At 35.9% G+C, this 12205-nt stretch overlaps 1 protein-coding gene across 2 annotated transcripts in view; it reads left to right on the top strand.

Annotated features, from left to right (window-relative positions):
- The window catches only part of dele1 (DAP3 binding cell death enhancer 1), a 239934-nt gene extending 233558 nt beyond the window's left edge, over positions 1 to 6376 (top strand). Inside the window, exons 13-14 of one of the 2 annotated variants that reach the window (XM_042770443.1) lie at positions 4182 to 4364; positions 5839 to 6376. In XM_042770443.1, coding sequence (XP_042626377.1) covers positions 4182 to 4364; positions 5839 to 5994 — 339 coding nt within the window. In that variant the 3' untranslated portion in view covers positions 5995 to 6376. The remainder of the gene's footprint in view (positions 1 to 4181; positions 4365 to 5838) is intronic. The other variant, XM_042770442.1, reaches the window with a different exon arrangement.
- The last annotated feature ends 5829 nt before the right edge of the window (positions 6377 to 12205 follow it).

Consider the following 12205-nt stretch of genomic DNA (forward strand, 5'->3'; position numbering starts at 1 on the left):
TTTTTTCTTCCATAAATAGCTATTTCTTTTTTATTTAGTAGTCTTATTGCAATTTCTACCTAATTTTCTGTAATGAAAAACTGTGTTTTCAAACTTTTTTATAATCACTTTAAATTATTACATTCCATATTTCCAGAACTTTCAAAGTTCTTGAGTCTTTTTGTTTTTTGTGATTACATTTTTTTCATAAATTTTAGAGCTTGGCATAACAAGAAAAATTTGTGTTCATTATAAAAACTTCCATGTCTTAAAAACCTTTAAGACTATTAATTTCCATTTCTAGAAGTTACTTTTATTAGAAAAAGTTTTTTCCAGAAAGTTAGTAAAATGTAAGTTTTTTTTAATATAAATTAATATTTAGGCACAATTTATATTCTACTTAACTAATTTTTAATCAATTTAATAAAGCATAGGCTGTTAGAACAAAAATGTTAAAATAAGTAAATTTAATCAATGATTCCAAATGTTTGTGTGCTATTTTTTATGAACAAAAACACACAGATGGATCTCAAACTTTTTTTTTGCACCAAAATGGTTCATTAATTTCAATGAAACTACATTTTTAATTTAAGAACTTAACATGTGTCTAAAGTTCTGCTCACATGACCCAAATGCTTGCATTTCATTGGCCAATGATGTTTTGCTGCGTAAACACAGCTGCGGTCCACAGAGATGCATTGTTTTGTTGCAGCTAAAACATAAATAAAAAGACCTATAAGCTGTTCTTCTTTAGGCATATTCATCTGTTTTGATGTAAATATATATTGTGTGTGTGTGTATACAGTATGTGTGTGTTTGGAGGATTGTAAATTCATGCTCCAGCAGTACGAGTCCATAAATAAAGTGATGGTCCGTGCTGACCTCAGCACACGCTTGCGCTTTATTTCATTCCTGCTGTAAATTCCTGCAGTGATCAGTGGGATAATGAAAGCTGCAGTTCTGACCCATTAAAATGCAATTAAATCACCCATGTTACAAATCACAGAATCACTGCCGCCGCTGCAGCATTTACATCCGTCTCATCTCTATCACAGCTTACAGCTGCTTCAAATACTGCATCAAATACGGCTTGTCCGCTAGCTGTTTTATAATGCAAAACGCACAGCACAGGATTTTTTTTTGAGCTCCTGAGGGACGCTTTGCTCTGTTTTCATCATGCCAGAGGTTCCCGCTCTGTGCAAATGCATTCAGATCGTAGACTCCCTCGCCGGCGCTTGGACCGATGAGTGAAATCTTCTGCGTGATGTTCAGCTCGTGTTTCTCATCTGTGTGTTTCTTCAGTAGAGTTTCCAACACCAAAGACTGACCTACAACACAGTTTCCATGTGCTTTACCTGGGAATGACGACAGTAGTGCGACCTATAGGTAAAACTCACACACACACACACACACACAACAAAAAAAACCAAGGGCATCCTCATGAAACAAACCCATGTTACTTTGCAACATCAACACTGTTATTCCACTAAACTGATTCAAAACTGAGCTGAATAATGACACTATTGTCTTCTGTAGATCTGCTCTACAGCGGAAATTAAACTCGTTTCATAAATGAATTATTTTGAGCTCCATTCACTTCCTGTTTATCAATGTGAAGCTGCTTTGAAACAAACTGTATTGCCTAAAACACTACAGAAATAAGTGGAACTACATGAGCAAAAATGCATTCCAATAAGCTTGAGATGCGGTTATAAAATATACTGATATTATATTCATTACTGAAATGTTTTTCTCACAATTGAGATCCAAAAACAAGCCAGACTTTTTTTTGACTGTGATACTCAATTAGAAATTTATTTTCTTGGGAAGATTCAGAAGACAAATCTCAGTTTTGAGTCAACTGAGTCTTAAATTACACAAATTCACATGTATTGCATGTTTTAGTGTTTGTCAAGCTACAATAAGGGTTTTCTGATTTTTTTTTTTACCTGACTTTAGTGTCTTTCGAAGTGTTGATTTTGGCAAATTGCATTAAAACCAATGGGCGAGTCAATATGAGTCCAACTCAAAAGTTGTAAGAAAATTTGTACAGCCTTTCCAAAACACATCTGTGTGTTGAAACTTTACATGCACATTCATGACAGAATGGAAAATATTCACCAAATTTCAAGACGAAATAAATAGCTTAACAAGTATTTCGATCAGTTTGAATATCGAGTGTGGATCAAATTGACCCCAACACACAAAGTCCTAAGAAACTTTGTCTAGCCTTTTTGAAACACATCTGTGTGTTGAAACTTTACATCCACATTTATGACCCTACATGAAAAATATGCACCAAATTTCAAGATGAAATAAATACTTTAACCAGTATTTTGAGCAGTTTGAAAATTGAGTGTGGGTCAGATTGACCCCAACACAAAAGTCCTAAGAAACTTTGTGTAGCCTTTCCAAAACACATCTATGTTTTGAAATTTTGCATGCACATTCATGACCCAATATGAGAAATTTTAACCAAATTTTAGAAAGAAATAAATACTTTAACCGGTATTTCAAGCAGTTTGAAAATCGAGTGTGGGTCAGATTGACCCCAACACAATGGGAGAAAGCATCACGTCACTGGTTTTGCAGCAAACACTTCTGAGACGAGTCTTGTGTACGTCATGTAATGAGTGACATTTGTATGATGCCTGTATTGAGCGTACTCAAATCAGTCAAGTCTTTGTCTGAAATGGTGTGTTTCAGGAATGGACATGATAAATGGAGCGATAGACAGTCTGATGTCCACCGAAAGAAAACAGGACCCCACCCCCGCCCAACTCAACCGACGCCAAAACCACAATCACCAAAAAAAAAGAAAACGCTTAACATTCACATTACAATTACAACATCTACATTTTTTTCTGCCCTGAAACAGTTTGTGCATCAGACACCGTACAATCACAGAAACCTCAAATTTCCCACTCAAGCGTACACATTCATCAGATTCAGGTTTTTGCTAAAAATTAAAAACAGTAAAAAGCACATTCATTTTCATCTCCGCATAGACGATCCTTTACAAACTAATCCTTAGATTTTGTCTGACTCATGAAATGTAGTCTAGAGACAAATGTTTTTTTTAAATACATTAAATTTTGATTGGATAATGATTTAGACACTTCTTACATTTACATTCTTAATACAGTTTAACACATTTACCAAATTATTCATGCAAGTACTAAAAAAAAAAAATAATAACTTTTTGCATTCCTTCACAAAAAGCACTGAAATATTTTTTTTTCTACCCATCTAATTCTTTCCAACCATTGTCATGTTCCTTTAGGGGCTCTGCAAAATACAGAAAAGTGTAACATGTTCGAACGCAAACATTTTGTGAACTAACACATTTAAAATCTTAGTGAGTGAATGCAAAAAAGTTTTAAATACGTTTTACAATTCCATTCTTTGAACACATTTACCATATTCATGCAAGTGCTTTAAAAGTGCTTTAAGAGGAGGAAAAAACTATACGTTTTGTGAACAAATGCAAAGTTCCTTAAGCGAACGCAAAGTTTCTCAAAAACTAAAAGCTTTTGTAAGTTTGTAATTGAATGCAAAAGTTTTGTGACCTAATAGTTTTGTAAAGGAATGCAAAACTTTTGTGAGCCAACACAAAGTTTCTTGATCGAGCGTGTTGTGAGCAAACAAGTTGTTCAAAACTTGAGGGCAAATGCAATCAACATTGAGTAATTACTGAAAGTGCTTTTTTTTTTAAAAAGCAAAAAACATGAGCTTCACTTTTTCACATTTTATGGAGCCCATAAAGGGAAATGCAATAGAAAAAAAATGAGATGGGAGGAAAAAAAATATATTCAATGCTTTTTGTCAATAAATGTCATCTAGAGAAAATGTGTTCAGTTGTTTTGAAGATATAAGCCAATGCAATTTTGGAGTGTGACCCATGAAGACTGATATATCCAGTAATTTAGATTTATTTACTTACTTCACAAACATAAATGCCAAGTTTGTCTAATTCTCATGTATATTTTGAGTTTAAAATCCAATGACACAAAACTTTGTCCATATGGACACCAGGAAAACCTTAGGACAAATTCACTGCACAGAAGTCAAAACGGTGCGACTCGTGCTCTTTTTTTCTGCTTGGATCCTGATGAAACATTCACAGGCCTGTGAGAGTAATTCAGAGCTGGTGACATCAGATAGACAGGTTTATTACTGTCATTTCTCTTCTGTTCGGACAGGAAGAAGAGGAGCAAGTCATAGTGGAGTGTCGTGTTCGCTTCCTGTCCTTCATGGGCGTGGGACGTGATGTCCATACGTTTGCGTTCATCATGGACACGGGAAACCAGCACTTCCAGTGTCACGTGTTCTGGTGTGAACCCAACGCGGGAAGCGTGTCGGAGGCCGTGCAGTCGGCCTGTGTGGTGAGTGACAAACACACGTCACACAGAAGTCACAAGGAATATTACAGGTTAAATACAACTTTAAATAAAAAAAATCTGAGGGCATGCAAAAGTTGAGAGCAAACACAAAAAAAATCTCTCAAGAAAAAAAAAAAGCAAAAGTTTGAGCAAATGCAAACACTGAGTTAAAAGTTTTGGGAGTAAACAATCATTGCGTGAGCTAACAAAACTTTGCAAACACATTAAAATTTTCTTGCATGAACAAATATTTTGTGAGTGAATGCTACAGTTTGAGAGCAAACCAAAGTTAGTGAATGCAGTAGTTTTGCAAACAAGCTAACAAAAGTTTTGTGAGTAAGTTTTGTCTTTGATAGCAAACAACTTTCTCGATGGAAACCAAAAATTTGACTAAACTCAAAATCACTCAAGGGAATAATTTGAGCTAACAAAAGTTTTGTGAGCGAATGCTAAGTGTTGTGAGAGAAAACAAAACAATTTGTGAACTTACAAATGTTTAGGCGAATACAACAATTTGAGAGTTAATGTTGAAGTGAACAGAGTTTCTTGAATGAATGCAGATGCTGTGAGAAACATTGAGATCAAACTCAAAGTTTGAGGGAACGCATGTTTTGATAAGCAAACGCAAAGTTTCTCGAATGTAAAAATTGAGACTGAATGCAAAGTTTCCCAGGGAAAACATTTTGTGAGCTTAGAAAAAAGTTTTCTGAATGAACAGTTTTTGATTGAACACAGAGTTACAATTTCTAACAGAATTTTGGCGAATACGGAACTTAACAAAATGTAAACATTTTGAGTTAAAGGTTTGGAGAGCAAATACAAAATGTTTGTGGATGAACACAGCTTCTTGAGCAAAAAGCATACATTAAGATTCTACCAGAAAAGATTTTAGAGAACACAAAAATTGAGACAATGTTAAAGTTAAAGTTAGAAAGAATGCATGAGTTTGGAGAGTAAACGCAAACATTTTGTGCAAACAAGTTTTCTTGAAAATGCAAACCTAACATTTTTTGTTAACTCAGTGTTTGCGTTTGCTTAGGAAATTTTGCATTAGGCAAAAACTTTTGTTAGCTCACACAATGTTTGTGTTTGCTCAAGCAACTGTTTTGTGTCCCCTCGAGAAACTTTGCTTCTCCTCCCAAATCTTTTGCGTTCCCACTGGTGTTGGAACACCAAAAAATGGAAAACATTTCCATAAGTTTTGCATTCAGTCTCAAAACTTGCCTTTACTCACAAAAATTGTAAGCTTACAATTGCATTCGCTCAAGAAACTTTTTGTTCACACAACTTGCGTTCACTCATAAAACACTGAATTCAAAATTAAGTTTATTTTTTGCATTTTTATTCGTTTTTACAGGATGAATGACGAGTTTATTTTCTGGTGTGAGCAACAGCATGCCACAGATTCTGTATATAAGTGTTAAGTTAAGTAGAGTGTATTGTAAATCGTTTATGGGTTAAATCTGTTTTTCTCTAGTTGCGGTATCAGAAGTGTCTGGGGAAGACTGGCTCCTTGACTCCGCCCCCTACCGACTCCGTCACCCGCCGCGTAACGTCCAGCGTCAAGCGCGGCGTCCAATCAATTATAGACACTCTTAAAAAGAAGCCCGCCCCCGAGGTTCCCCACCAATGACGGAACAGAACGGCTGTGATGGACAGCCAGGGGTGTGTGTGTATTTACTGATGCAAATGAGAGGAAAAACACAGGCCAACATAAAAAAAAAAAAAGCCAAGCGAGACGAATGAGATGATGTAGTCGGCGCTGAATGAAGCATGCGTCTGCCTTACACTAACACATTCTCACTCAAGTATTTCGAGGGAGTCAGTGTTCATGTCACACTCAGATCAATGTAGTCTTCACACGCGTGACCTTGATTCAAGCCACAGTGCGATTCATTTCAAAGCACCCGCTCAGTCACACACTCGGGAAATTGGATCCTTTGAAATTTTTTCTCTTTCCCCAAGAAATTTTGAGTGTGAATTTTCCGCTGTTGGAAAGTGTGTAAAATGTCAGAGACACACAGCCTGAGAGATCGCGTCATCATATCACGATGTTCAGTGGGAATACTGTAATACATCAGAGTTTTGTCTGTAACATCTGCTCAGTCTGTTTCTGTAATGAAGAGCCAAATGGGGATTTTCTGTCCCCACACACACACACACACACACACACACACACACACACACTCAAATACTCCTTTAGTTAAACACTAAGGCCTGAAAGAGTCCCTGCGCACGTACACAAAACAACAGATGCTTTTGTACAATCTCAGAGTGTTCCTGTGGCCAGTGAAAGCCCTCAGTATTCAAAAGAAGCTCCTTCAAATCTACAAAAAAAAAAACCAACACCGTTTCCATATGTGTTTTTATGTTGAGTATCATAGTCTGAATATGAAGTTAAAAACAGCTTATGATGCTTGTGATGTAAACCCGTAAGATGTTTCTAACCAGTAGAGACAGATACTGATATAAACTGATGTAAATATGAGTCTGTGCTCTATATCTGCAGTAATGTGTGTCAGTGAGATGAGATGTAAATGTAATGACCCAAACCTATAATGCAGTGATTGAGAGATGAAGAAAATGTAAAGGCTCCTCAGAAGATGTGAGATGTTCTGGAGGCTTGTGAAGATCATTCCTCCGCTGAGGAACAGTTGAAAGTAAAGCTTCTGGAAACAAACGCTCCTCAAAAGATCCTGAGGATCAGATTTGAGACTCTAAAACATGATTGATGGAGAATCAAGTAAAGCTGAGCTGCTTCAGTCCAGTAAGAGTTCATCTGGAGATATTACTGCAGTTATTCTGACCTTTACTTGATCAAAATCACTCAAGATCTGACACCAGAAGCAGCAGCTGAAGCTTTACACTAAAAGAGCCTCTGACTGCGATAAAAAAAAAAAAAAAAAACACACATCTAAAACTATCAATCAGAGACAGAAGACACGAGGAGATTGAGTGTGAAACAGGTTTAACAGTGAAGTTTTGATCATGTTCATCATTTAGAGGCAAAGTACATAATGTTGAACTTTTAATTAGATGATTAAAACTGCTTTACAATATCTATGTTGATTTCAAACTTGATCATTTACCATTGAAAATGCTGGCTGGATCCACTTTTAAAGTGAAAAACCTCTTGTTTTTGGTGTGTTGGTGACGTTTTCACAATTGCATCTCAAATAGTAAAATAAAGTTTCGTTAAGTATTCCACGTTAAAGTAAAATGGGATGCAGACCCTCTTGACTCAACCTTACAAAGCAACGTACTCTTAAAACCGTGTCTCCACCATGACTCCTTGAGAAACTGTAGAGGACATCGATTTACATTAACGCCCACCGTGCTGAAGATGCGAAAACGTACTTGCATTGCATTATGAATAGTGGAACGCAGTGATGCATGAACTGAGCCTTGCTTTGCTAAGAGATTTTGTGTACTTGCGTAGAGCCTTTCAGGCTTTCACATACATGAGGAGTCCCTGAAAGAGCACAAGCTTCAGATGTCAAAAACAAAGGAATGTTTTTTCTCACAAAGTGGTATTTAAAACTAGATCGACCACTAACACACACATTTACACACCATAAAAATACAACATTTTGTAAAAAAAATTCATCAAAAAACAAGTGTTTCTTCATGTTTTATTTGCATCGAAACTCAAGTGACATTGGAAAATATGCATGTTTTGTTGAGTCAATGTCGGCTTTCTATCACTTCTAGTTCAGGCTGTATAGGAGGAAAAATAAAAAATAAATAAAATAGGCTGAAGTGTATCTGAAACACTGTATTATGTATGTTCTGAGGAGCTGCTTTAGATAAATGCATCTGACAAACGCATAAAATATATAACAACCAGTTACTGAACTGAGGGGAACTTCTGTACTGTTTTTCTACAAATATTTTAGAGCTATACACACACACAGTTTGATATATGACTGGTCACCCCATAATGGAGATTAAACTGGGAAGAACCAGAATAATGCCACATCTGAACAATAAATCTCTCACACACACACACACACACACACACACACACACACACTTCTACCTCAAACTATTTCAGTGGGAAATCATGCAGCAATACAAGGAACAGAGATGAAAACAGGATTGTTTGTTTGTGTCTCAACTAATTAAAAATAGAATAAAATAAAAGTTATACATAATAATAATAATAATAATAATAACAATAATAATAAAAATTATAGGTCAAAAGTAATAGTAAAATAAAATGTTAAAATAAAAATTAAATGCCAGAAAGTTTTTTTTTCTGAAATATGAGCCAATTTTATTTTTTATTTATTTTTTTGTAAAACTTTAAAAAGCACAAAAAATAAAAATGGAAATATATATTATTATTAAAAAAAAAAAAAAAAAAAAAAAAAAAAAAAAAAAAAAAAAAAATCGACAAAAGCATTAAATATCTAAAACGGTGAATCAGTTGAATGGTGGGGAAATGCTTCCTAAATACTTTCGTACTTATTTTTAAAAAAACATTTTTAGAACTACATTAATTAAAAAAAACATTTTTTTTTAAAAATATACATTATATACATTTTAATTTTAATTTCCCATGAAATATTTTTGAGCTAAATCTTTTTTTATATAATTTATAAAAATGCATTTAAAATGCCCTAACTAAAACTAAACTTTTCCAATTTTTCATTGAAAAAAAAAAAAAATTCTCATAACGTTAGGTGTCTACTTGTCTTTGTGAAGAATGTTGGATCAACGTGTGTGTGTGTGTGTGTGTTTCTTACAGGGTCGCTGCAGTCTCAGCACCACACACACACACTCTTACAGTGAATAATTCAGCTCGTGTGTGTGTGTGTTTGAGGACGTGAGGTTTTGCCCTGTTGATGCTAACACATGCAGACATGAGGGCTGAATTATTCAGTATGTCCTGCCCTCTTCCTCCTCCTCCTCCTCATCACACATTTATTGCCCATCCCTGTGGTTCTGAATGCGGCTCCGGCCCCAGATTTACGCTCATCATGTTTGTCCTTTAGATGAACATGAGGTCAGACATGAAAACAGACCCATAAGTCGCCCGATGTGAAACCGAGAACGACCAGAGCCGAGGTCATCCGATGCAACAAACGCACCGAGCTTTCGTCTGAAGACTTATTAGTCCCAGGTGCAACCGTACAGATGCATCATAAAACCTCATCGTTACGGAGGAGGGTAATATTCCCACACATGTCTAATAGCCTTTTTAGTGAGACCCTTTTAATACGACCACTTATGATCTTTATTAGTGGCTTGTATGGTCATGGCAGGAATGGATATGGAGGCTTGATGATGTTTCCTGACTGTCAGCGCAGAAATAAATATGACAGATCACTGTAATCTAACTCATCGTATATGAAACGTTTACCTCACGTAGTTTACTGGAGTTTAACTTTGATCCAGCAGGAAGCTGGAGCGAGTTCTTCTCTTCCTCTGTCTCTCTGCAGTGTTATTTTTAGCTGCAGATGAAAGCCAGAGGGAGGGAAAGACGGGATTCCTCAACAGACACACAGCAGGATTAGTCAATGAGAACATGGACATGAGAAACAAAGAGCATTTCCATCAAACCCCAGAGAAACTCCCAGCATGCTTTGAGCATCAACTAGCAAAACAACATCTGACCACAAACCAACCAAACCGGCCGACCGCACAATTATCTGTTCCCACGCTCACAGACTCATCACTCCTTTATTTTATTACCATTTTTAATTATACACACACATCAGAAAAAAAAAAAAAATTATATATATCTATATATTATATATATATATATATAAATATATATATATATCTATATATACACAAAATTAGGTAGTTGAAAAAATATTTCAGGACGATACACCATTAAAATAAGAGGTATATTAATATGTACTATTATTTGTGCCTTGTGTAGTTTTAAATAAAGTAAGTCTAGTTTTTTAACAAAAAAAAGGGTTTTAAACGAGTTTTTGTTTATATTATTTAGGGTTTTTTTAAAATTGTCAATATTGTTCAAAAATCACACACAAACAAAGAAGTGTTTTTTCCTCCCACATTTTGATGGTTCAAAAACTCCTTCACATTTTCATGCATTGTCAGATGCTTTTATATAAAGTGAGTGTTTATAAGTGTTGATTTCATTGTTTGTATTTCTCAAACGCATCAATAGTGATTGGGTAGTAAACCAAACCAGCTCGGTCAGAAATAATCAGTGTTTCATAGGTCATTACAGAGCTGCTGATTGAGACGAACACTTCAGTGTCAGCGTAGCATACTAACACTAGTTCTGTAGTCTGAGTAATGTATGCAGGAAAATCCAGGAGGAGATGGCTTCTCTTTGCCTAATGTGCGTATACAAACCAGATCTATTAACTTTTAATACTGCATCCCACAATGCAAGGGCCTGACGTTTTATTTTTTGTTTCTTTTACTCATTACTTAGTACTGATTTTAAATTGCAAAAATCGCACGATGTGGGTAATAAACTGGACACCATACATGACTTAAAACCATAAAACCTAATCGAGTTCATGTGACAGAAATGTAACATCCGATTGGCTTGAAAACATTGCTTGCTGCTCAATTTGCACCATTTTTAAAATTTAAATACGATGTAGATATAAGTATATCTACACACAATCGTAGTATGTCAAGTATGCCATTCAGTGACCAATATATTAGAACCACATTTCAAGGGTCTTTCAAAGACACAAATGAGGGAAAAAACACATGGTGGTTTGTTTTCTAAAATGCTCAACTAATATGGTTTTGGCTTATGATAGGACTGATCCACATGTCAACGTCACACTCAGGGGGCGGGGGAATGCGTTTCTTATCATTCATGTTTCTCAACTCTCACTGAGGGTTTCACAGCCATGAAAAACCAATGGTAGTATTTGGTGATTGCTGTTTTGGGAATGATACGCGCTGAGCAGCGACTAAGATCACTTATTAATGATCTGGATCGCCTTTCCAGTCGGAAGATCTTGGCCCTTCATCTCCTCTGAGTTTCTCGTACATCGCAATGATAGAGTCTGCCGGAGACTTGCGAGCATTCAGCATGACACACACACACACACACACACACTTATGTTTGGTTATGGACGGGGTGGTGACTGTGGTCTACTCAGGTTATAATAAACCAAAATAAACCATATTATCTTGAATTCCCTCCCATTGACTATCAAACTCTCATCCACAATTGTTTTGGTTGTGCGAGTTTTCTCGGCTCAATACTATTTCTCAGACAGGCACGGAGCTTGGAGCAGGACACATCATTTGTCCTCCTCTACAGATCATTATTCTCATTTACTTTATCACCTTGTATATAGTAAAAAAAAAAAAAAAAAAACAATGCTATTAATCGAAACAATTGTTGCTAAATCTTTGGTCTATGTCTGCCAATTGGGTGAACAATAGTTCCAAACAGTGTCACACGCAACAAACATTTGTGTTTAACGAATCACGTGCGTCAATGATCCATTTGAGAAAGATAATGGCACACAATTTCTTCTCCATAGATTGGCAAAAAAAATCTAAGTGGGTGTGAATGGCAGTGAAGGCAAATGCAATGATTCATGGTAGGCTTCACATGATGAAGTATTAAGTCCCAGATTACGTTCTGACTATAACGATCCTCACTGAACCGTCGGGCAGTGATGAGTTTTTCAAGAGAAGGCACTGATTCCCGACAGTCCAATTATTGGCTGTTCTCAGTTCCTCAGCGTGATGAAGCCGTTTGATGAGAACTGGTGCACGGGTGACACATGACTCAATGACTCCACTTCAGACGTGGACTTGTTCAATACTGAGAGTAACAATTATTTTTCCAATAGTTAATATTTTTATATTCAACATTTTACATTTAA

This window comes from Cyprinus carpio, chromosome A14, assembly GCF_018340385.1.
Source record: "Cyprinus carpio isolate SPL01 chromosome A14, ASM1834038v1, whole genome shotgun sequence".
NCBI lineage: Eukaryota > Metazoa > Chordata > Actinopteri > Cypriniformes > Cyprinidae > Cyprinus > Cyprinus carpio.